The sequence below is a fragment of the Salvelinus sp. IW2-2015 genome, linkage group LG16 (assembly GCF_002910315.2).
Source record: "Salvelinus sp. IW2-2015 linkage group LG16, ASM291031v2, whole genome shotgun sequence".
NCBI lineage: Eukaryota > Metazoa > Chordata > Actinopteri > Salmoniformes > Salmonidae > Salvelinus > Salvelinus sp. IW2-2015.
This window is the reverse complement of record NC_036856.1, coordinates 21,099,362-21,125,610: the sequence shown is the minus strand read 5'-3', so window position 1 is coordinate 21,125,610 and position 26,249 is coordinate 21,099,362. Positions and strand designations below refer to the sequence as shown.

General features: G+C 42.5%; 1 protein-coding gene across 7 annotated transcripts in view; it reads right to left on the bottom strand.

The window, feature by feature from the left end:
- Nucleotides 1-799: 799 nt before the first annotated feature.
- The window catches only part of mcf2l2 (MCF.2 cell line derived transforming sequence-like 2), a 130,848-nt gene continuing 105,398 nt past the window's right edge, over nucleotides 800-26,249 (bottom strand). For 4 of the 7 annotated variants that reach the window (XM_024004497.2, XM_070447597.1, XM_024004498.2 and 1 more), the window contains 17 exon segments: nucleotides 800-2,735; nucleotides 5,048-5,145; nucleotides 9,256-9,371; nucleotides 9,859-9,974; nucleotides 10,319-10,408; nucleotides 10,789-10,863; nucleotides 11,430-11,516; nucleotides 16,050-16,148; nucleotides 18,385-18,482; nucleotides 18,628-18,682; nucleotides 20,286-20,364; nucleotides 21,527-21,619; nucleotides 22,455-22,673; nucleotides 22,863-22,988; nucleotides 23,417-23,509; nucleotides 23,705-23,797; nucleotides 23,897-23,966. In XM_024004497.2, the coding sequence (XP_023860265.1) occupies nucleotides 2,644-2,735; nucleotides 5,048-5,145; nucleotides 9,256-9,371; nucleotides 9,859-9,974; nucleotides 10,319-10,408; nucleotides 10,789-10,863; nucleotides 11,430-11,516; nucleotides 16,050-16,148; nucleotides 18,385-18,482; nucleotides 18,628-18,682; nucleotides 20,286-20,364; nucleotides 21,527-21,619; nucleotides 22,455-22,673; nucleotides 22,863-22,988; nucleotides 23,417-23,509; nucleotides 23,705-23,797; nucleotides 23,897-23,966 (1,699 nt within the window). In that variant the 3' untranslated portion in view covers nucleotides 800-2,643. 7 annotated transcript variants of the gene reach the window in all.

The following is a 26,249-nucleotide window of genomic DNA, read 5'->3' as shown; positions in this document are numbered from 1 at the left end:
ATTCCCATATGTAACTTGAAAGACATTGTACAACAAAGCCTTGCCTTGCCCTCCACCCCCCTGCCATTGTCATTCCCTGTACCACACTCAATTTCTACCGCAGTGATTGGCTGTGATGGACTAAATGTTCACATTGCAGTGATAAGTACCTTTTTGAAAAGGTCCAGGACACTGCACAATAGTTTTTTGGAACACTTTATTGAAGTGGAGCTAGTGCTAAGATATGCCCTAGTAGTGTATATGCCAATGGAAATTAAAAGATAGTGAAAGGCAATGCAAAACAGCATGAAATGTACATCTATATGATACTCACCAGCAAGGAAATTTGGCCTACGAAGATCACATCTTTTAAACTTTTAATCTAAAAAATATGTTGCATAACAGTTATGTAAAGAAATCTGTTGATGCACTTAGAGTGGCAGGTTTAGGTTAATGTTTTTGGTGAAAATGAATGATTCTGAGAGAAATAATTTTTTAGACATCATTTTCAAGTGCTATAAATAATGCTATTTTCATCATTTCTTTCATGTAACTGGTGCCAGAGACTAGATATCTTGAGGATTTAAAACTTTATGTGCTTGTTTTTAAAATATAATTTAATCTCGGGAGAAGAAATAGATCAAAATTTTGTACCGGTCACCAACTGAGGGAATTACAATTATGTAGTGGGCTGGCTGTATTCTGCTACCTGAAACCCCATTGTTTACTGACAAAAGAGCATTAATAAATAATGGCTTTCAAGACGCATGTATTTCATCATATACTTTACAGAAAAAATAATTTACACATCACTTAGATGGCATGGTCCATAAAAACAGTCACAGATTTATTCTGATTTCACCGTAAATAATGACATTTCATTTTAACACAGCCTTAAATCATCACAATTGAGTCAAAAACCTGTCTAAAAAGGCAGCTTCTTTGTGGGAATTCATTGCCTTTTGACTGAATTTCATAACGTCTTAGATATTTTTTGCAAAGGTCCAGACCTCTTCTTCACATTCCATCACCAGGATTTACCACACTGCATCAAGAGTTTCCTCTGTCTTCAGTCCCTTTGAGAATGTGCTGATAACTTTCAGTGTCTTCCAATTCTTAAAACACCCCAAATTGTTAAAACACTGTTGAAATGTTCCTTGACGGTCATATTCAGAGAAGATTTAATCACATTGAGATGATGCGACAAGTTCATTGAATAATATGTTGTTATTGTGAAAAATAATTGCTTCTCAATGACTAACCTGGATATAAAAGTCAAATAAATAAATACAAAAATGTTTGCAGTAGCAATACAGCTTTTTCAGGCTCTTTATATTACAAGATTGCTATACTGTGGCCGTAGACAATCTCAGGTATGTTATATAATATCTGGGGCATTCAATGCCATTCTATGGCTTAGAAACACTGATATTTATACAAAAGTCAGATGATAAACTGTTGAAGGATCATATGAGTCATATGATGGCTCTTAGCTAGTTCTTAAATATGTATAATAGTAAAACATTATATATTGGGAACATAGCGTATAGCAATAAATATTCTGTACAGTAAAATTTGAATATTTTCATTACAATGATAGTGCATTGTTAGAATAAGTTCAATGCTATGTTCAATGCCTGTAATCATAATCAACCATAAGATGCTATTTCATGGGTGAATTCACTACATTCCAACCAGGACATACAGTAGATTTGAGATGAATCCAATGGGGAGGCACAAGCCAAAATCTGAAAGAAGATGGCATGAATACTTATATAATGATCAGTTGGGAATTGATATTTATAGAATAGTTATAGACAAATTTTACACTAGTGAAAAAAAAATATATATTACATGTGTGTACATAAGATGAAGTAAAGAGCTATTTATGTTGTTCAGGGAATAGAATAATATCTCTTGCAAAATGAGAAATCCCTCAGTTATTTATAAAACAACTGAACGGGCAAGGAATTCAGCAGGACGAAACAAAGTTTGAAGAAATTTATACTTTAAGGATTTTTAAAAGGTAAGAATACAATCAAGCTTGTCTCCAATTAAGTCTATAGATCAAACATATTCCCCCTCGATGGAGAAATCTCCGGTTTCCATGGTGGTACTTCCTGGCCCACTGTGTTCAGGATGACCCTCCTCACAAAAGGTTACCTGGGGTGTATTCATTATGCCTATTCTGTTGCAAAACGTTTTCCAACAAAAACTAAAGTTTCTATTGGACAAATTCAGGTAATTCCCTACCCATTTCATTCTGTTTGCTCTGTTTGTTTCTGTTTGGTTCTTAAACGGTAAACGGTTTCCGTTGCAAGACATAATGAATACACCCTTGATTAGGCCACAGGAGGGAGTGTGGTGTGCAGCAAAGGCACATCAGAATATCTTTGAGAGCACTAATCAAGTACAGGGTTTGACACATGGCAAAATGGTGGTAAAAGTTATTTTCTTTAATCTCAGAAGCTGACCCGAGCAAAAGTCTTATTTTCAGTGTAGCATAGCAACAACAGAGGGCACCTACACCACTATTGACTTGACTTCAGACTTGCTTTTTCTCTGTCTGAGCACAGCAGCTGAAATTGCTCCCCCACTTTGAAGCTTGACCAAGTTGGGCAAACAGCATGTTCCAGAAGTTCATGGCCAAATGGTCCATCATGCTTATCTACTTTCCTGAGATACATCACCCCACGTACTGGTTTCATTTTCCTCTGAGTCAGACAGAGCTGCTGTGCACAAGTCACTGAAGATATCTGGAATGTAAAAAAAAAAAAAAAAAGAAGAGTTAAAGACGCAAACTCACATACAGTGGGGCAAAAAAGTATTTTGTCAGCCACCAATTGTGCAAGTTCTCCCACTTAAAAAGATGAGGCCTGTAATTTTCATCATAGGTACACTTCAACTATGACAGACAAAATGAGAAAAAGAAAATCCAGAAAATCACATTGTAGGATTTTTAATGAATTTATTTGCAAATTATGATGGAAAATAAGTATTTGGTCAATAACAAAAGTTTATCTCAATATTTTGTTATATACCCTTTGTTGGCAATGACAGAGGTCAAGCGTTTTCTGTAAAGTCTTCACAGGGTTTTCACACACTGTTGCTGGTATTTTGGCCCATTCCTCCATGCAGATCTCCTCTAGAGCAGTGATGTTTTGGGGCTGTTTGCTGGGCAACACGGACTTTCAACTCCCTCCAAAGATTTTCTATGGGGTTGAGATCTGGAGACTGGCTAGGCCACTCCAGGACCTTGAAATGCTTCTTACGAAGCCACTCCTTCGTTGCCCGGGCGGTGTGTTTGGGATCATTGTCATGCTGAAAGACCCAGCCACGTTTCATCTTCAATGCCCTTGCTGATGGAAGGAGGTTTTCACTCAAATCTCACGATACATGGCCCCATTCATTCTTTCCTTTACACGGATCAGTCGTCCTGGTCCCTTTGCAGAAAAACAGCCCCAAAGCATGATGTTTCCACCCCATGCTTCACAGTAGGTATGTGTGTTCTTTGGATGCAACTCAGCATTCTTTGTCTCCAAACACGACGAGTTCAGTTTTTACCAAAAAGTTATATTTTGGTTTCATCTGACCATATGACGTTCCAATCTTCTTCTGGATCATCCAAATGCTCTCTAGCAAACTTCAGACGGGCCTGGACATGTACTGGCTTGCAGGGGGACACGTCTGGCACTGCAGGATTTGAGTCCCTGGCGGCGTAGTGTGTTACTGATGGTAGGCTTTGTTACTTTGGTCCCAGCTCTCTGCAGGTCATTCACTAGGTCCCCCCGTGTGGTTCTGGGATTTTTGCTCACCGTTCTTGTGATCATTTTGACCCCACGGGTGAGATCTTGCGTGGAGCCCCAGATCGAGGGAGATTATCAGTGGTCTTGTATGTCTTCCATTTCCTAATAATTGCTCCACAGTTGATTTCTTCAAAACAAGCTGCTTACCTATTGCAGATTCAGTCTTCCCAGCCTGGTGCAGGTCTACAATTTTGTTTCTGGTGTCCTTTGACAGCTCTTTGGTCTTGGCCATAGTGGAGTTTGGAGTGTGACTGTTTGAGGTTGTGGACAGGTGTCTTTTATACTGATAACAAGTTCAAACAGGTGCCATTAATACAGGTAACGAGTGGAGGACAGAGGAGCCTCTTAAAGAAGAAGTTACAGGTCTGTGAGAGCCAGAAATCTTGCTTGTTTGTAGGTGACCAAATACTTATTTTCCACCATAATTTACAAATAAATTCATTAAAATCCTACAATGTGATTTTCTGCATTTTTTTTCTCATTTTGTCTGTCATAGTTGAAGTGTACCTATGATGAAATTACAGGCCTCTCATCTTTTTAAGTGGGAGAACTTGCACAATTGGTGGCTGACTAAATACTTTTTTGCCCCACTGTACATGGGAGTTAGGATCTAACGTTATGGAGGCCAAGCAACAGGCGTGAAGGGAGTGGTGATTCTTAAGATTCAAACATCACCATCAGTCTTTTTAGAGAGGGGTTGCATAGAATGGATACAATGACTGACCAAACAATGCAGTTTTAATAGCAGTGTAAAGAAGGACACGATGGTGAAACAATATTAAGATCAATACCAGTGAAGAGTGCTTCTATTAAACTGTATAGTAGTACAAACCAGTATGCTGCTGGAATGTGACTTATAAATGGTTTCAAGTGGGGAAACTCTGAGCAAAAATATGTCAACTGCCCAAGCAAAGAACAGAATATGGGATTCCTCTCAGTGCAGACAAGAGCTTGAGAGAGCACTTGTTTAAAGGACAGAGCTCCAAGACAACAAGACAAGCAAGGCCGTGAACTGAACATTTCAAGGGAAGGCTGAGGTGAGGGAGGGAGGAGAGAGAGAGATCATGCTGCAATGGATGACATCATGCTTTGCTTGTTCACCTCTCAGGCAAAAGCTTTACCGTTAGAGTCCACCCAAGCACGCARCCCGCCCAATCCCCCAGCACTGAATCAAACTACTGCTTTGAGCTAGGGTGAGTGTTTTCTTGCAATGCCAGGAATACCTCATAATTTTATAATGGATGTGGATTAGTCAGAAATACCAGTAGTGTTACAGTATGAGTGACCTCCTTCTGCTGCTGTCTGAAGTATACTGGGCGGTACCAGACCTGTCTTCTGAGTAATAAGATTCTTGACTAGCCTAAAACATGAAAGAGAATGTAGGCTTTAATGGAAAGGCTGGTGTAGGGCCTCATGCTGGAATATAAGTGATCAGAGAGTGACTAGGAGTTGGATTACTGCCACTGGCAGTGGGGAGAGCTGACGGGGCCCTGGGAGTGTACAATCTCACGTATTTATAGGCATAGTATTTGATCAGGAGTTCTCTCTATGATCTTGTCTGTGAACTGTCGAGTCCAAAGTTTCAGTTTTTGACATCCTGCTTCGTGTGATGGAAAGCTTGTGTATTCATTGGTTATGCTGCTGCTTCCGACAGTTGATTCTGTCCAAAGCCTCTGTACTGCTTCATATATGTATTTAAATCCTCCCAGCATTCTGCCTGTACACTCTGCAGCTCTGCCTAGCAGAACAAGCACTCTCTGGCCTTGGCCTGATGTGAACCACCCACATGAAGGGACTTAGTAGGTGCACTGTTCCCATTTCTCATGTATTTAGTATTTATTAGGATCCCCCATCAGCTACAGGATTAAAACAATTACATCACAACAAAACAACAGCCTATATCATAAATAAAACAATACACCATATTGCATTATTACTCTATTATTAGAAATGTACAATATAAAATGTGAAATTTTACAGTGTGTGTGCGTATGCATGTGTGTGTGTGTGTGTCTGTGTGTGTGTGTGTGTCTCTCTTCGAAGTCCGCGTCGTAAGGTGCTGTTTTATCAGGGGTTTTTTTTTAATCAGATTTTACTCCTCGCTTAAGTTACTTGATGTGGAAGAGAGTTCCATGTAGTCATGTCTCTATGTAGTACTGTGCCTTTCCCAGAGTCTGTTCTGGACTTTGGGACTGAAGAGACCCCACTTGGGAGGCCTTGTGGGGTATGTATGGGGGTCTGAGCTGTGTGTTAGCTGTTTGAACAGACAATTTGGTGCTTTCAACACGCCACTACCTCTCACAAAGACAAGTAGTGATGCAGTCAACCTTTCCTCTACTTGGAACCAGGAGAGATTGACACGCATGTTATTGATATTAGCCCTCTATGTAAATTTAAGGGCCAGCTGTGCTGCTCTGTTCAGGGGCAACTGTAATTTGCCTATGTCTTTTTTTGTGACACTTAACCATATAACTGGGTGGTAGTCCAGGTGTGATAAAATTATGGCCTGTAGGACTTGTTTTGTTGCTTGTGATGTCAAGAAAGCAGAGCTTTACAGACAGACCTATCCCAATCTTAGCTACCTTGCATCAATATGTTCTGACCATGTCAGTTTACAATCTTGGGTTACACCTAGCAGTTCAGTCTTCTCAACTTGCTCAATTTACACATTATTCACTACAAGATTTAGCGAATAGTTTGTCCTAAATTCAATGCTTTTAGTTTTGGATATATTAAGGAATCAGCTTATTACTAGCCACCCATTCTAAAACTGACTGCAGCTCTTTAAGTGTTGCAGTGATTTCACTTGCTGTGGTAGCTGGCGTGTATAATGTTGAGTCATCAGCATAAATAGACACACAGGCTTTACTCAAGACTAGTGGTAGGTCATTAGTTTAAATAGAAAAAAGTAAGGGTCCAAGCAAGACCGCTACCTTGCGGTATGCCAAACTCTACCTGGTGTACGTTAGAGGGGCTTCCATTAAAAAACACCCTCTGTGTTCTGTTAGATAGGTAACTCTCAATCCATGATATGGCAGAGGATGTAAAGCCATAACACATACGTTTTTTCAGCAGCAGATTACGATCGATAATGTCAAAAGCTGCACATTATTGTTATTATCTTTTTGTTTAGTTTAGTCATATGATTTCTCAATTTGCCAATCGGCTTTGGAGCCAGACTTTCGCCTCGTCCCTCTCAACCATAAAATGTTTTAATTCCTCATCAATCCACTGGGTGCATGCTTATCAGTAAATTGAAGAAGCAATTTCATAAATGTGTAAATTCTGGCATCTGGTTGCTCCTCAATACACACAGACCAGCAAATATTCTTTACATCTTCAAKATAGGAATCACTACAAAACCTCTCGTATGATCTCTTATAAACTATTTTAGGCCCAGTCTTTGAAACTTTGGTTTTTCTAGATATGGCTACTATATTATGATCACTACATCCGATGGGTGTGGATACTGCTTTAGAGCATATTTCTGCAGCATTAGTAAAGATGTGATCAATACACGTGGATGATTTCAGTCATATATACCCTGGTAAGTTGAATAATAACCTGAACCAGATCGCAGGCACTGGTTACAGTTTGAAGCTTTTTCTTGAGTGGACAGCTTGAAGAAAATGAGTCAATATTTAGGTCACCCAGAAAATATACCTCTCTGTTGATATCACATACACTATCAAGCACTTCACACATTATCAAGATACTGACTGTTAGCACTCCGTGGTCTATAGCAATTTTCCACAAGAATAGGCTTTAGTTGAGGCGGGTGAACCTGAAGCCATAATGCTTCAACAGCATGACATGAGATCCTCTGTAAGTTTTACAGGAATATGACTCAATTTATACAGCAACACCTCCCCCATTGGCATTCCTGTCTCTTCTGTAGATGRTATAACCATGTATTGCTAACACTGTGTCAAATGAATTATCCATGTAAGTTTCAGCGACAGCAAGGAAATGAATGTTATCTGATGTTAGTAAGTTATTGATTTCATGAACCTTGTTTCTCAGTCTACATATGTTATTGTGGGCAATTTTTGCCCTTTTCTGGGTTGCTTATTTGCGCTGATAGTGCAAGGTGAACTGCTCCCAGTGGGCTTCCTACTACGGTCAATTGTCTCAGTGCTAACAGTGTAATGCAGGTTTATAGGCACATGATTACTGATGACAAAAGCTGTCAGATTGACATAGGTATTCAGGGGAGTGAGAGAAACATAAATTAAGTTACATTGACTGTACTACCATTTCTACAGGAGGTGATATGCTTTCCATGTCCTCTGTTGTTGATTACGACAGAGAGGACTGGAGCATTAATATACCCTGGCTGTCAGTCTCTAAAACAGTTTGCAATGTTGCTGGAGATAATCTTGGAACCCCTGCGGTTAGGGTGAATCCTCTCTCTTTTACAGAGTGCTGGTTGCTCCCACAGCAAATCAAAATGGTCACAAAAGGAGACATTCTTGTTCTTGCAAAGTTCCTGTTGACAGCATTTGTAAATATGCTGTCAACAGTGAGTGTGCTGGGGACGTACTGAAGCCTACGTGTGGATGCTAGGTGTGAAGCTGACACCTTATCCGTGGCATGGACAGACAGGTGCACCCGCTCCTGGGAGCACTGTGCTAACATCAATGCAAATGGTGGACCAGATTTCAGTTAGTCAGAACTATCATACACAAGGAGAGTTGTGCAGAGTTTTAAAAACTTCTGTACAGTACATGTTGACTTCCATCCATGAAAAAATATATAAATTCTTCATATCACTGACTGCTGAAAAGGAGAGGAGAGGGTTGTGTGAGACGTTTTAGTGCCAGAACCCAAAGATGCAAATGATTGAAGACGGTTTTAAAATATGAAATATGCATGAGTTGATGAAATATGAGCATATTCAAAGCATTTTTAAGTGCAGCTTTAATCTAATGGGGTATTAGTCACCCCAAAATGCACTGCGAAAGCTCGTGTGAAACCACAATCCCTCTCTCATCCACCCTGGCTTGCAATGGATTCTGGAGGCTATTACTGTGAGAAGGTAATAACCACTCCTCATAGTGGTGGGATGAATCGAACAGACGGATATATTATTCATTTAGGCATTGTGTTTTAATTTCCACTGTGATATACAGATCTACTCAACATTTATGCTTTAATATCCTGAATGCCTCATCGAAATAATTTGACAATTAATTAACTTTTAATATAAAACTACACAGCAATAACTGTTAGTCCCAAGGGAACCCAGGAGCAACATTGTTATTAGTTATACATTTTTACAAACACGGTTTAAAATCAGAGAAGAGATAGAGATGGGCAGTGTGTGAATACAGTGCAGGAACAAGGACTAATATGATTGTGCTTTATCCTGTTGAGTTGGTTCCCTCTTACTACGGCAGGAGAATTGGTTTCTCTCTGGGACTCTCATAGTGTTCAATGGACAGAGAGGGTGGGTGCAACCATCACTCACCACTGGCCATTCTCTGCCTCATCCAGGAACTGTACTAAATCTCCTGACTCCAGAGACAGGTCCTGCGCTGTCCTCGACTCGTACGTCAACTGGACACGGAAGCGATCATTGTCCACCTAAGAGCAGGGAGAGAATGGAGGAGGAGGGTGATTTAGAGGAGATACCCTATCCTTGTAGTTGTGGTTTGTCTTTGTATGTGATGTTGTGTAACTTTCGTGTGTGTCATGTGACGTGTGTCTGTGTCCACCCATCTATTCTATGTGTGTGTACAGCATGTCCATCCGTCAGTCTCATATTGGACTCAGGGAGCATTATTCTCAGTGTGGTAGAGTTGTGAAGCAGGCCCGCCATTAAAACAGATCTCCGGCTCTCATACATCAGAAAGATTGTAATGGAAGGAGAAATCCGGAGGCTCTGGGGAGACCCACACTAGGCTATTTTGTCTTTTAAATGTCAAGTCGTCAGCCCGCGTTAACAAGATGGGTGATGGTGGGAAATAATTAAGCAGAGAGGATTTATTTCCCGAGGATTGGAAGGATTTAAGAGGAGCAACAAGATGGAGGGGATGAAGTTACCTGTCAGGATTTATTCAACATAACTTACATTTTTATTACTGGACTGGTCCTCACCATCCGAAGAGTTGGAGAGCTCCTCTGCACTCGAATGGATGGTTTCAAAGTCCTCTGTGTCCATTGAAGGCAAACAACGTTGTGTCCAGCCTAGAGAAAAAGAGCACACAGAAAGAGGACAAGGTCCTGTTAACCCTTCAGTTGACTAGAAGAAGTGAACACGTTAGTTTTAAGACATGGCATTACACATCCACTGCTTTGCAAATGTACCCTTTACACATAAGCATTGAACATTCTGAAACATTTATTCTGACAGTCAAAGAAGGTATGAAGAAGTTGGAAATATCTAAAAAACAATGCAAGAAACCAATCGAAAAGGTGTCACATACAACAAGACACCCAATGACAAAAAAAGAAAAMAAAAAAAAGAAAAAAAAACAGCAAAATGAGAAAAGATAAATATGTCATAGCGTGACTTTCCATCAGTAGATTACCTGGTTGAGAAGTGGACCTAGGCACAGCTGAATCAGTGCTTGTGGTGCCTTTGTGTCTGCTCACAGCAGGGATAGCACTGCGTAATGTATCTGGGAGGAAATTAGCTCTTTACAGACCACTGGGATGCCATTTTACATCACATTGCAGGAAATTGATATACGCATTCAGAAATAAATGAAGGAGCCATCATCGCTCCACAGCCACACTGACTCATTACCAAAAACATGGCACTGCTAATGTGAAGTCATCTTGTTCAGCACTTTTTGTGCCAAACTAATACATATACCATGCATCACATTGAATCACAATGGAGCAGGCAAAACACACACCCACACATGAACACAGACAGCATGCAAGCACACATGCACGCGCACACACACGTCACCTCACCAAAATGCAAAGCCGTCCCCATTAACAAAGACGGCTGAACATGCACAGATCCACAGCATACTGCTATAGCTATAGCTACCTTCATAACCGAATGGTGTTGGATCACTCTTTATCTCATGTCTTTTGGTCTTTTTAACATGAGTTGAAGGAGGACCTGTCAGGGGCAATGAATGCATGGTGGAAGCGTTAGTGGAAAATTAGATCTATTGAGACAGTCAAGCAAAATCCATTTTATTGTACATCCTCAGTTTTCATTGCTCATAAATTATTGAAATACTTGATTATTAGGAAGAAGAAAGGAGGGGAATATTGGCAAAATTAAGTTCTCATCTAAATTCCACAACAATTGCACTTGCTTTGCAGCTCTGAATATCACCCCACATTCCAAATGTCAGCTTATCAAAATTCACATTTGATTACTATGGTTTCTCAACAATTTTTTTTACCTTMTTGTTTCATTTCTGAGAAAGACTGATTTTATTCATCATCTCATCAATATCATGAGATTCATAAATGGGTAGGACTTGTTAAGATTTTTTTTTTTTCTCATTACCTTAGCTGACTCCTGCTCTCTACATCTCTAGCTCTCTCTCCCTTCCCTCTCTCTCTCAAAGAGCCCCCTCACTAACCGGTCTGTACCTGCTCTCAGACACTTTAAAAAGTTTGATGCTACGGGAGTAGAGATAAAAAGAAAGCGAAAGACCCCAGGCAATCAGGTACCTTTTGTGCGTCTGGTGGCGGAGACACTGATAGAGGAGGCTAAAGAGAAGCGGCGCGTGACATCTGTCACCTTAGATGGAAGATCGGCTGTGAAAGGCAGGGCAYGGTTAGCAATTAGCTGGGCAGAAGAATATGAGGGAGGGAGAGAGGGATGGATGGCACAGGAAGGCACAGAGAAGCATTTTAGTGGCAAGGCTAAATGAGCATATTGCTTTGAGGATTTCTGCCTTTTCTCTGGATTGACTTCTGATTTGATACAAGACTTGGTGATAACTGTCACTGTTGATTCCTCACTAAACACTGTCCAGCTTAAATGGATAGTGTGACATTTTCTCAATTAAGCCCCTTTTTCTACTTACCTAGAGTCAGATAAACTCATGGAGTGTAGTTTTGTGTCTCTGCATGCAGTTTGAAGGAAGTAGAAGCATGCTAGCTGTTCCTTTAGACTTCCAGTCATTGTGCTAATGCTAGTTAGCAATGGCTCCAGAAATGACCTTCAACTTCCTTCAAATGGCACGCAGAGACTTAATTGCCAAAATGGCGCACTATCCCTTCAAGATGATTAATTTCTCTTAGTTGTATCAAATTAGTGAGTTCAAACAGGCAGGCGGTTGACTGTGGGACTGAGAAACATGCAATGAATGGAGGAGACACGAGGAAGTGCAGGAAGATGAAGACAAATCGTGGACATTGCGGGCGGGTGGTTGCATCCTCACAGGCGCATATTAGAAACCAATTTATTATTATTTTAATTTTTTTCACCTTTATTTAACCAGGTAGGCGAGTTGAGAACAAGTTCTCATTTACAATTGAGACCTGGCCAAGATAAAGCAAAGCAGTGCTACAAAAGCAACAACACAGAGTTACACATTGGATAAACAAACGTACAGTCAATAACACAATAGAAAAATCTGTATAAAGTGTGAGCAGATGAAGTAAGGAGGTAAGGCAATAAATAGGCCAATAGTGGCGAAGTAATTACAATTTAGCAATTTACACTAGAGTGATATATGTGCAGATGAGGATGTGCAAGTAGAAATACTGGTGTGCAAAAGAGCACAAAAACAATAACAAATATGGGGATGAACTAGGTAGTTGGTTGGATGGGATATTTACAGATGGGCTGTGTACACCTGCAGCGATCGGTAAGCTGCTCTGACAGCTGACGCTTAAAGTTAGTGAGGGAAATATAAGTCTCCAACTTCAGTGATTTTTGCAATTCGTTCCAGTCATTGGCAGCAGAGAACTGGAAGGAAAGGCGGCCAAAGGACGAATTGGCTTTGGGGATGACCAGTGAAATATACCTGCTGGAGCGCAAGCTACGGGTGGGTGTTGCTATGGTGACCAGTGAGCTGAGATAAGGCGGAGCTTTACCTAGCAAAGACTTATAGATGACCTGGAGCCAGTGGGTTTGGCGACGAATATGTAGCGTGGACCAGCCAACGAGAGCATACAGGTCGCAGTGGTGGGTGGTATATGGGGCTTTGGTGACAAAACGGATGGCACTGTGATAGACTGCATCCAATTTGCTGAGTAGAGTGTTGGAAGCTATTTTGTAAATGACATCGCCAAAGTCAAGGATCGGTAGGATAGTCAGTTTTACAAGGGTATGTTTGGCAGCATGAGTGAAGGAGGCTTTGTTGCGGAATAGGAAGCCAATTCTAGATTTAACTTTGGATTGGAGATGCTTACTGTGAGTCTGGAAGGAGAGTTTACAGTCTAGCCAGACACCTAGGTATTTATAGTTGTCAACATATTCTAAGTCAGAACCGTCCAGAGTAGTGATGCTAGTCGGGTGGGCGGGTAGCGATCGGTTGAAGAGCATGCATTTCGTTTTACTTGCATCTAAGAGCAATTGGAGGCCACGGAAGGAGTGTTGTACGGCGTTGAAGCTCGTTTGGAGGTTTGTTAACACAGTGTCCAAAGAAGGGCCAGAAGTATACAGAATGGTGTCGTCTACGTAGAGGTGGATCAAAGAATCACTAGCAGCAAGAGCGACATCATTGATATATACAGAGAAAAGAGTTGGCCCGAAAATGTAATCCTGTGGCACCCCCATAGAGACTGCCAGAGGTCTGGACAACAGTTCCTCCGATTTGACACACTGAACTCTATCTGAGAAGTAGTTAGTGAACCAGGCGAGGCAGTCATTAGAGAAACCAAGGCTGTTGAGTCTACCAATAAGAATGCGGTGATTGACAAAAGCCTTGGCGAGGTTGATGAAGATGGCTGCTAGTTCTGTCTTTTATCGATGGCGGTCATGATATCTTTTAGCATGGGTGGGGTATGGTTGGGGTGGGGTATGCTAACAAGATGAAATCTATCGACAACTCAAGTTCACAGCGAGGCATTACCTCGGCGGGCCAATAAGTACAAAAACATCACCCCCTCAGTGTCCATTTCTCTTCAGCTAGCCTGCTCTGCATCATGAATGGAGCCAACAACACAGTATTAGATTATCACCATACAAATGATGACATATTATGTACAGTAATGTTATTGCCCACTTACAAACCACAAGACCCCTGTAATAGCACCAAAGTGGTAAGAAAATAATAATAAAATACACCTATCTCCCTGTTCAATTGGTTTGTTTAACTAAAATAAATCAAATGTTTGTTGTAAAATATAATCAGATGTAGCTAATCAGGCTATCAGTATTGTTATTAAGGATGTATTCTGTGGAGAAGAACCTTGAATCAAACCATCCTCTTAAAAAAATGTTAATACACTTTTGAATGTCAAAAGCATTACAGGCTGACATTTACTAAGGCTACCTGTCTGCGAATTTAGCCTTCATGCGTTTTCATTGCCTGGATGCCAAGGTTGTTCTCTAGTCTTGAAAATGTGAAATCCCTTTGTTCTCTAGACATTATTATTTGGAAAATTCTAATCAAATCAAATGTTATCTGTCACATGCTTCGTAAACTACAGGTGTAGACTAAGGGTGAAATGCTTACTGACGGGTTCAACAATTTCCAACAATGCAGAGTTAAAAGATACAAAATAAAAATAGTGACAAGAAATACATACACAGTGAATAACAATAACAAGAAAAATAATTATATAACTAATAACTATATACTATGGCTATATACAGTGAGTACCAGTACTGAGTCGATGTGCAAGGGTACGTACGAGGTAATTGAGGTAGCTATGTACATACACTCAGTGAGTGACATGACCGTGGTTCTCTAAAAAGCAGGCAGACATGCATCGAGGCATTCAGTTAGTATTCGATCGAACGTTAGAATGGGAAAAGTTTGCGACCTAAGCAACTTTGAGCGTGGTATGATCATCAGTGCCAGGCGTGCCGGTTCCAGTATCTCAGATACGGCCGGCCTCCTGGGCTTTTCACACACGACAGTGTCTAGGGTTTACAGAGAAAAACATTAAACATCCAGTGAGCGGAATTCCTGTGGGCGAAAACAGCTCGTTGATGAGAGGTCGAAGGAGAATGGCAAGAATCGTGCAAGCTAACAGGCGGTCCATAAACAAGCAAATAATGGCATATGGTATGCAGAACGGCATTTCAGAACGCACAACTCGTCGGTCCTTGTCACGAATGGGCTATTGCAACAGATGACCACATAGGGTTCCACTCCTATCAGCTAAAAACAAGAAGAAGCAGCTCTAGTGGGCAGGCGATCACCAACACTTGACAATTGAGGAGTGGTCRGACGAATTCCAGTTCCTGTTGGGTCATGCTGATTTGATGTAAGCAGCATGAGTCTATGGCCCCATCCTGCTTGGTGTCAACAGTACAGGCTCATGGCGGTGGTGTAATAATGTGGGGAATGTTTTCCTGGCACACGTTAGGTCCCTTGATACCAATTGAGCAATGTTTCCATTCCCCAAATAATTCAGTATGTTCTGGAGGCAAAGGAGGGTCCGAACCAGTACTAGATGGGTGTACCTAATAAACTGGCCACTGAGTATATATATAGGGGTAAAGTGACTAGGCAACAGGATAGATAATAGATTGATCTGTAGCAGCAGCATATGTGGAGCAGGAGCAGCAGCATACGTGGTGAGTGTGAAAGTGTGTGTGTGGTATCAGTATGCATGTGTGTGCATATGTAATGTGTGTGTGTTGGGTTGTCGGTGTAAGTATGTGTGAGTGTGTGGGTAGCGTCTAGTGTGTGTGCATAGTCAGTGCAAAAAAAGGGTAAATGCAGGTAGTCTGGCTAGCCATTTGATTAGCTATTTATCAATCTTGTTGAGCAGTCTCATGGCTTGGGAAGCTGTTTAAGGTCCTGTTGGTTCCAGACTTGGTGCACTGGTACCACTTGCCGTGCGGTAGCAGAGAGGACAGTCTATGGCTTGGGTGGCTGGAGTCTTTGACAATTTTTTGTGCCTTCCTCTGACTCCGCCTGACATACTTTACATACACTAGTTCTCTGCTCTGAGTGAAAGCACCAGTGTGTATTAGCAGCACTGCCTGCGGCACGAGGACATACAGAGTAGCAGGCTAAGGATAATGACTAACAATGAGAATGAATGAGAATAGGTGAAGTTGTATACAACACAATGAGTGGGACCACTTCAAAGAGGGGATGAGGACAGGGTGGTGATAAAGACAGGGTGAGCAGGTCAGTGGAGATGTCATGGCTTCTTTACCTGAGGGAAGAGACCTTCTATTGGAGAGGCCCTGCAAGGTGAAGCGCTTTCTAGCAAGAGCAGCATTGTGGTCWGGGTTATTAGTTGCAGAAGCCTCAGCTAGGGAGGGAAAGGGAGAGGAAAACGGTAAAGGAGAAAGCAGATGCAGAGGGTAGAAAGAAAGCCTGAGGGACGACTTTGTAAGAGTAATGGATACCATGACAATCCTGGACATTATGGAGACCCCTATTCAACCACCCACACTTGAGTCCGCATGAAAACTGATTCAAAGATCAGYGGTAGACCAKCCTAAACCTATTTCTGAAAATATATTCAAATTGTCACAAGTTTGAAGAGTGCTGACAAGGTTGTAAAAAATTATGTTTGTAAGATTATGCTGGAGACAGATGGTCCTTAATGATGGCTTTTATCTAGATCTTTCTCATCTCCACTAAACGGGTCTCTCTCTGGTCTAATCACAACGCTGACAGAGCTCTGAGATGCATAATAAGTTTGCCATGGAATTTCCTGGAGACTTTCACCATATGGACAAACCTGATCCATGATTTACCCCRCTATGTTCCATTAACACAACCTGCATTAGGAAGAGAAGAGTCCTCCACAATCATGCTGGAACTGCATGGGTATAAGGATTTAGACACCTGCCAATGCCAAAACTAGAAGACAGTTTTACACTTTTTCAAAATGGACAGCTTGTCTTGGAGAGTGTGTGATTTCAAGGACACTTGAACTACCTGCCCTGGAGGACCGCTCAAAATGTCCATATTATCATGTACATAATTATCACCTTCTGATTGTGAGAACACAGAATAATCACAACTTCCAGGTTCATCTCTTCTCACACCTCTGTCAAAGCTGCCAAACAGAGAGATGTCAACGCAGCTGCTGCTTCTGTCCTCTGAGGTTACTCTGGCCTTCTGGAGATCTTGAGATTAGAAAATAAATCCGAGCTTTTGGACAACTATGAGAGAGAATACAGTAGACTGACTAAGAATGGGAAAGCAGGGCCTCKCGAGTGGCGCTGTGGTCTAAGYCACTGCATAGCAGTGCTAGCTGTGGCACTAGAGATTCTGGGTTCGAGTCCAGGCTCTGTCGCAGCCGGCCGCGACCGGGAAACCCATGGGGTGGGGCACAGTGTCGTCCGGGTTAGGGGAGAGTTTGGCCAGCAGGGATGTCCTTGTCCCATCGCGCACTAGCGACTCCTGTGGCGGGCCAGGCGCAGTGCACACTGACGCGGTCGCCAGGTGTACGGTGTTTCCTCCGACACATTGGTGCGGCTGGCTTCCAGGTTAAGCGGGCGTTGTGTCAAGAAGCAGTGCAGCTTGGCTGGGTTGTGTTTCGGAGGACGCACGGCTCTCGACCTTCTCCTCTTCCGAGTCCGTACGGGAGTTGCAGTGATGAGACAATTGGATACCACGAAATTGGGGAGAAAAGCATAATAATAAAGAATGGGAAAGCCTTTCATCAGACTATCTGAGCGTGGTATATACCGTACCGTTGGCAGAATCTAACAGCTAGTCAGACTAACCCCAGAATACTTTGGAGGTGTACTAGTGGGACTACAGTATTTGGGGTCATGACCTCTGGAGTGGGTCCTTCTGACCCAAAAGGAAACAGTCCCAATCAGGGAAATGGTTGGCATCAGTTACATATGGGTCAAAACTAAAAAGTCCCACCAGACCACAGTTCAAAACTCATTGTAGTCAAAACCGTACCGTACTGTAAAAACACCATTGCCCAACCAGCTCTGTAATATTCCTTTCCCACAGAGGAGAATGGGAGAGATTTCATAGATTTTCTCTGTGAGTCTGTGGTGGGGGTAATAAAGGCCCTCATGCACCCAGGACTAAGCACCTGTCGGATCCACGTACTCCTAGAGCCAGGGACGTCCAGCCACTGACCACATCCAGAGTCAAAGAGCAACTCTCCTCTTCTAACKACCACCACCCGCTCCCTGGAAGACTACCGTTAGCCCAGCTCCCTCGCACTGTGATGCAGCAGCGCTCTGCCGCCGGGCACTACACAGCGTGAAATCTTACCCATTACCTCATCCGCCAGTATAGTGTATGTAGTGAGCGATCAGAGGGAAGTGGTGGTGAGGGGTTGGCTTGGGCTGATGCCGAGACAGAAAGAGTTGGAGCCAGTAATAGTTAGAGCCCAGATAAAACATCCCAGCTAATTGTGCCATCAGTGTGGTGTCTTTCATAATGCCATTATGGGATGATTTGTACATGGAAGTTGCTGCCTTTTGTTTCCAGTCAGCGGAGCTGAGTGGATGCTGGTCTGGCAGGGCCGGGAGCCTGGCGGGGCTGGCTGCGGCTGTGTGACATCTCACCTCGTTTCTGTCTCATGTTGGGGCTGGGGTTGCTCCTCCTGAAGCCTGTCTCCGGGCTAGACGAGTCCGACTGCCTCAGGGCCATTTTGCGCATGTTTCTGAGTGGAGGAGAGGAGAGATATAGGACAGTCAATCACACAGCCACTGTAGAAGCGTTACATTCACTATCCTTGAGAGCATCTGTGCGGTGCCGCCATTCAATCACACGACATGATGAAACCGTTGAGAGACGGAGTACTCTACCTCATGGGAGCATGATACACATTCTCAGTGATCTTCTGATGGAGTTGACTAGCCTCTGTGAATGGAGAAAAGAAAATGGCATTGGAATAGAACGTAGATTTATTTTCAACGGAATGACCGGGATATTAGTTTAGGTTAAATTGACATAAAAAGGTCAGTGAGGTGAATTTGTTGGGTGAGATATTTGGTATGCAAGTGTGTATGTTTGTTATTTGGTGTTTGCATGCTTGTGCATGTCACACTGTGTGTAGGACTGTGTGAGAAACCTGCAGTCAAAAGCAGGCTGATAAACCTATGTGTTTCAATGCCAGGCGATAAAACAGGAGAAATCCCAAGAGTCACATAAGCCACAGGAGAGTCCGTGGACCAAAACAGTGCAGTCAGACCTGAAGCCATAGACCAAAACAGTGGTGCAGACAGAATGGAAGCCACTAATCCGTGTCTTTAAAGGCCCAGTGCAGTCAAAAATTTGATTATCCTGTGTTTTATATACATTTCCACACTATGAGGTTGGAAAAATGCTGTGAAATTGTGAAAATTATGATAATGCCCTTTTAGTGTAAGAGCTGTTTGAAAAGACCGCCTGGAATTTCAGCCTCTTCTGGTGGGTTGAAGTTTTGGCCTGCCTGGTGACATCACCAAGGCAGGCAGTACATTATTTAATAGACCAATAAGAAAGATAGTTCCAAAACTCTCTGCCAATAATAGCTCATTTTCAGTATTCCCCTCCCCACTCAGACCACTCACAGACAGTCCTATCAACATTCTTGCTTGAGAAATTGTTCTTTGCTAAGAAGCTATTTTTGTTTCTTTTTGACAAGTTTCATTGGGGGAAAAAAAATCACAGTAAGGTACTTAATTGTTACCCAGAAATGATTTGATATTGAAAGAAAAATGGCTGCATTGGACCTTTAACGGGAGGACAGGACAGTTAACTGCCAAGGCCCAGGGGAGTCATCAAATCAAACAGCTGCAGCCGGTATCCTCAGTACAAGCCACTGCTGGAGCTGGAAGGTCTGTATACTGGCCTTGTACTGCTATTACACAAACCCCACATCGCCGGGCTTTTTAATACCGCACACAGTGGCTTATCTTGTGTGCCGCTCTTTTCTGCTACGTGCTGCCCTCCCCTTCCCCCCGCTCGCCAGCCGAGACAGGCGTAAATCACCTCCAACCCTCCAGCAGGCCAGAGCATCTTTCTCTCACTCTGCTTCATATGAGGGCTGCTATGTCATTACTCAGTCCCCTCACACACACACATCCTCTCTCTCTCATACACACAGCTTGTCAGTCCAGCCGAGTGTAGACAGAGCAGAGGGTCGTTTTCCTGACTGTCAGGAGCTTCAGAGCGGAACAGTCGGCGATTGATGCATACTGCTAGAGGGTGGTGGAGGGAGAGGAGTGTGTGTGTGTGTGTGTCTGTGTGAGTGAGTGGACTGTACCGTCAGGGTCAGGTATGTGTTCACAAACAGTTGTCCACCTTCCTCCCCTACCTCTAAATCAGCTCTCCTCCAACACTGGATAACCCCCCCCCTCCCACTGCTTAACATTCACATCAGCATTCTGAGAGGGTTCAGGGCTGTGTTCAGATGTCTAGTGCTGTATGAGAGAGAGGGTGGTTTGAATATGCCTAGAGAGAACCCCCACACACTGTATACCTCTGCAAGCTTCGAGCTGGCCCGTCAGAACTTTTCGGATCTCTGACACCCACATGTTCTTCACATCCATGGAGGGAGCCTGTGGAGACACACAATATATATATATATATAAACACCCTGAGGTTTCACTCTACAGCTTGTCTCACACCAGACAATGGATGTTTCTGTGAGAATGATGTCTGTGGGTGGCTACTCTTCATAGGACAACACTGCCACCCAATGGTCAAAGGGTTTGGTTTCATCAGACCAAAGAATCTTGTTTCTCATGGTCTGAGTCATTTAGGTGCCTTTTGGCAAACTCCAAGTGGTCTGTCATGTGCCTTTTACTGAGGAGTGGCATCCATCTGGCCAATCTACCATAAAGGCCTGATTGGTGGAGTGCTGCAGAGATGTGTGTCCTTCTGGAAGGTTCTCATCTCTATTAACTCTGGAGCTCTGTCAGAGTGACCATTGGGTCACTCTGACACTCTGACAGGTCACTCATTGGTCACCTCCCTGACCATGGCCCTTCTCCCCCAACTGCTCAGTTTGGCCGGGCGGCCAGCTCTAGGAAGAGTCTTGATGGTTCTAAACTTTTTCCATTTAAGAATGATGGAGGCCACTGTGTTCTTGGGGACCTTCAATGCTGCAGACATTTTTTGGTACCCTTACCAAGATCTGTGACTTGACACAATCCTGTCTCGGAGCTCCATGGACAATTCCTTCAACCTCATGGCATGGTTTTTTCTCTGACTGTGGGATCTTATATAGACAGGTGTGTGCCTTTCCAAATCATGTCCAATCAATTGAATTTACCACAATTGGACTCCAATTAAGTTGTAGAAACATCTCAAGGATAATCAACGGAAACAGGATGCACCTGAGCTCAATTTCGAGTCTAATAGCAAAGGGTCTGAATACTTATGTAAATAAGGTATGTTTTTTATTTTATAATGCATTTGCAAAAATCTGTTTTCGCTTTGTCATTAGGGGGTATTGTGTGTACATCGATGACGATTTTTAAAATGTAATCCATTTTAGAATAAGGCTGTAACGTAACAAAATGTGGWAAAAAGGGAAGGGGTCTGAATACTTTCCGATTGCACTGTATGCTACTTAGTAAAGGATGTTMCTGAATCACAGTTTTATCAAGTTTATCTAGTATGTATTTAGAATTCTTTAGACTATAACTGGTAATATCAAATGAGAACAATGGTGTTTTGGAAGTTGTTTTTTTACACAGAAACTATATGGACATGTACCTGAATGATATAGACTTCCTCTCTGCCATTATACCAGACCTCGAACTTCTTAATGTCTCCTTTGACATTTTCTGTGATTCCCACGGCACTCATCTGAAACAAAGGCAAGGCTGTGGTTAAAAACAGTGACGGCTTTATATTTTAGATTAACACCGCTGATTCACACTATGATGCCCTTGTATTCTTCCAATGTGAACTGCTACAGCTTTTTTTTACAAGCTGAAACGTGTCTTTTCACTTCTATTGAGCGATGAGTAGCACTATTCATTGAGTTGGTTACATGCACACTAGCCAGCGAGTGGGAGCAGAAAACAAGTTCAAAGGTTTCCTCAAGAAAACAAATGGTTGTTCAAGGATCCCAGTGATGAAAGGTTCCTGTCATCGTAGGGCCCTGTTTACTGCCTTGATTTTTCATGTCTAGATAAGCTTGAATTGAAATATGGGGAGTGACAGTGAATACCAAGGTTCTCAGGGGTCTCAGAGAGCCACTGTGAAGTTTCCATTTGAGGCGGGGGAACTTAGTGTAGGATAATGGGCAGTATGGCCCTACAGTCAAGCAAATGGACTTAGCACATGCTTTCTTGTTTCAATTTCAGGTCAGAAATAGTTATCTTACACAAAAGGTGATGTTTGTATATACATGTAACAGTATAGCTTTAGTCCGTCCCCTCTCCCCGACCCGGGCGCGAACCAGGGACCCTCTGCACACATCAACAACAGTCACCCACGAAGCATCGTTACCCATCACTCCACAAAAGCCGCGGCCCTTGCAGAGCAAGGGGAACCACTACTTCAAGGTCTCAAAGCGAGTGACGTCACTGATTGAAACGCTATTAGCGCGCACCACCGCTAACTAGATAGCCATTTCACATCAGTTACATACACACAGGTTTGTCCAACAAGAACTGACCCCACCAACCGACCTCACCTTTAGTGAGTGCTTGAAGCTATAGGAGGGGGATGGCTTCTCGTCCGTGGTCTCCTCCCGCTTCTTACAGAAGAGCAGCATCTTGTTGTAGAGGAACAGGTGCCTCTGCATGGGCTTGAAGCGGGCCAGGTCCTTCACCTTGCTGTGGCCCTTCTTGTGGTCCGTCCACACGTTGAACGAGCCCTGCATCAGAAGCTTCCCCAGCTCACTAAGGTTTCCCTGGGGGTGAGAGAGACACAGAGGCCATCAGTCCCACACCCACGTACATACAGTACACCCTCTATACATCTATACAGCCTAGCCATGACAGTCCCTCTTCGCCCGATTAGTCAAAGTCATTTACGGCAGGGTTTCCTATAACTTTCCCACAGCCCAGCAGATCCACTCTAAGATAGGTATCAAACTGACCTCAAATCCTGTTATGGCGATCTGATGCATGGAGTCATTGACAGATTTGATGATGTCCAGCATGGTGGCCAGGGCCTCCTCCAACTCAGCAGTACCTTCCTGATTCTTACTGCATTTCAGCATCTCCTAGAAGGGGAACAGAGCCGGTAGGGACAAAGTGAAGTTGGATAAATAATGTATCTTTCAGTGTTTGGCTTACTCCTACACTAACAACAGACCAAGTCTCAGAATGAAGGCTTTCCAACCACACAGGCTACTGCAAAGAAACCGATCTAAAACCAACAGCAACTTATACTATTCAATATCCATTCAGCTGTGTCTTTTCAGCATCATGGCTACAGGTACTGACCTGTCTGTGTGGGTGGTTTTACTGCAAGGTATCAAGGTGCACTAGGCATAACAAATACATATACTTGAGACTTCCAATCCTATTAGGACAGAATGAAGTGCTCTGCATGTTAGCCCAAGGATCAAGTTTGAGCATAGTATCTGTTATCTGTGTGTTGATGTAGATGGCTTGATTGTATGGTGCTAAGGTGAGAGATTTTACTTGCCTTGAGCATCAGCTGGTACTTGGTGATCCTCTGCACAGGCTTGAGTAAATATGCATCCAGGGAGAGTTTGTGGTCCAGCTTCTTCTGACATTCCTGCAGTAACAAACATCACAGAATGTTTCTAGTTGCAATCATTTGTGTTAAGTCAATGTTATAATTTCAGTCATCCAAACAGAAAATGTAAGTTTGTCCAATGACATGTTGCTTAATGTAAACTGACACCATTATATAGTGGAATACTATATCATAACCATGTTAACACTGAGACACATAGGGAAGGGGAGTCACCTGGAAAAACAGGCTGTCACCACACTGTCTCCACAGGGCCTCTGATCGGGGCTTGTTCTGACAGTATTTCTCATAGATCTGCAGCTCTTCTTTCTGGAGAGAGACACACACAGAGACTTTGAACTGCAACACACCGTAACGACACCGTAACGGGCCTTCAGTTTCCAAATGACATTAACACAAGGAACTCACCCTTTTCAAAAAGCAAGTCCCCACCAACTCTGGCCTCTCCATGCAATTTTCAAGCTCTTTGAAAAAAGTCCTGTGAACAAGAAGGAATAAGTGAACTCAATTACACATTTCCTGTTTGCACTTTACAAGGCACATAAAGTATGACATTGGATTCAATTGCATAGCAACTGCACATTCAGTTACATCAGATTGCCATTTCCTATGCTGGGAAGTAAATCGGAAGTGTAGAGTAAAGATTGGGTTGGAAAATAACAGCTTGTGGGCAATCTGTGCACTTCTGTTTGGAATGTCTGTGATGTTAGGGAGGCCAGAGATGCTGGTCTGAAATTTTTTTTCTCCTGGTGGTTAAATGCAGGTAAAACTCCGGAACCTAGTTGTAGCAGGGACCTTAAGGGTTGCCTTATTTCCTGGGGTGAGTGAACTGAGCAGTCGGGCAAGTTTTTTWAAAACTGAAAACAAAAATGCAAGGAATTCCAGTACGCCAGCCTTAAATGGGACCATGTCTATGTTCCCTCAGCCCCATGTTGCAAACCAGGGGTCAGCAACCCAAATGAGAGGAAGAACATTATTCTCTCAATATCTAGTATTTTTRGGTGGTGCACGGAATGTGATAAGTATATTACATAGGGCGATTCCAAGGTAACAGAATAAGGCTGACTCTCAGATTCTTCAATTTAAAAAGCATGTCAAACAAAATCCAATGATTGTTTAACTTTGCAAACTATACAACTCTATACACAATAACTACGTTTAATTCCAGCAGCCTAACATAGCTACAGGGCCTTCAGAAAGTATTCACACTGCTGGACTTTTTTCACATTTTGTTGGGTTACAGCCTGAATTTAAAATGTATTAAAGTGAGATTGTGTCACTGGCCTACACCCAATACCCCATAATGTCAAAGTGGAATTATGTTTTTAGAATTTTTTACAAATTCATTCAAAATGAAAATCTGAAATGTCTTGAGTCAATAAGTATTCAACCCCTCTGTTGTAGCAAGCCTACATTCTCACCCTGTGTGCAATATTAGTGTTTAACATGATTTTTGAATGACTACCTCATCTCTGTGCCTAACACATACAATTATCTGTAAAGGTCCCTCAATCTAGCAGTGAATTTCAAACACAGATTCAACCACAAAGACCAGGGAGGTTGTCCAATGCCTCACAAAGAATGGCACCTATTGGTAGATGGGTAAAAAAAAGACAACATACATTTGAGCATGGTGAAGCTACTAATTACACTTTCGATGGTGTATCAATACACCCAGTCATTACAAAGATACAGGCATCCTTCCTAACTCGGTTGCCGGAGAGGAAGGAAACCACTCAGGGATTTCACCATGAGGGCAATGGTGACTTTAAAACAGTTACAGAGTTGAATGGCTGTGATWGGAGAAGATGGTGCAACATTGTAGTTACTCCACAATACTAACCTAAATGACCGACCGAAAAGAAGGAAGCCTGTACAGAATAAAAAATATATGCATCATGTTCGCAATAAGGCACTAAAGTAAAACTGCTAAAAATGTGGCAAAGAAATTAACTTTATCTCCTGAATACGAAGAGTTATGTATGGAGCTAATCCGTCACGGAGTACCACTCTCCATATTTTCAAGCATAGTGATGTCTGCATCATGTTATGGATATGCTTGTAATCGTTAAAGAATAAAATCCTAGAGGAAAACCTGGTTCAGTCTGCTTTCCACCAGACACTGGGATATGAATTCACCATTCAGCAGGACAATAACCTAAAACACAAGGCCAAATCTACACTGGAGTTGCTTACCAAGACGACAGTGAATGTTCCTGAATGGCCGAGTTACAGTTTTGAATTAAATCTACTTGAAAATCTATGGCAAGACCTGAAAATTATTGTCGAACAATGATCAACAACAAATTTGACAGAGCTTGAAGAATGTTGAAAATAATAATGGGCAAATGTTGCACAATCCAGGTGTGGAAAGCTCTTAGAGACTTACCCAGAAAGACTCACAGCTGTAATTGCTGCCAAAGGTGCTTCTACAAAGTATTGACTCAGTGGTGTGAGATATTTCTGCATTACATTTTCAATACATTTGCAAAAATGTCTAAAAACATATTTTATGTTTTGAATTCAGGCTGTACAACAACAAAATGTGGAATAAGTCAAGGTGTATGAATGCTTTCTGAAGGCACTGTACTGGGGCGTCACAAAAGCAGTATATTTTGTTTACCTGCTTACACTGGAAGCGTAACTTTTGGCCAGGGCAAGCAGAGCGCAAGCCACTTTATCCTATTGCTCTCACCGTACGTATTAACTGAAGATGATGTGGGTGATGACACTACGGAAAGCTATTCATTTTCAATAGAAG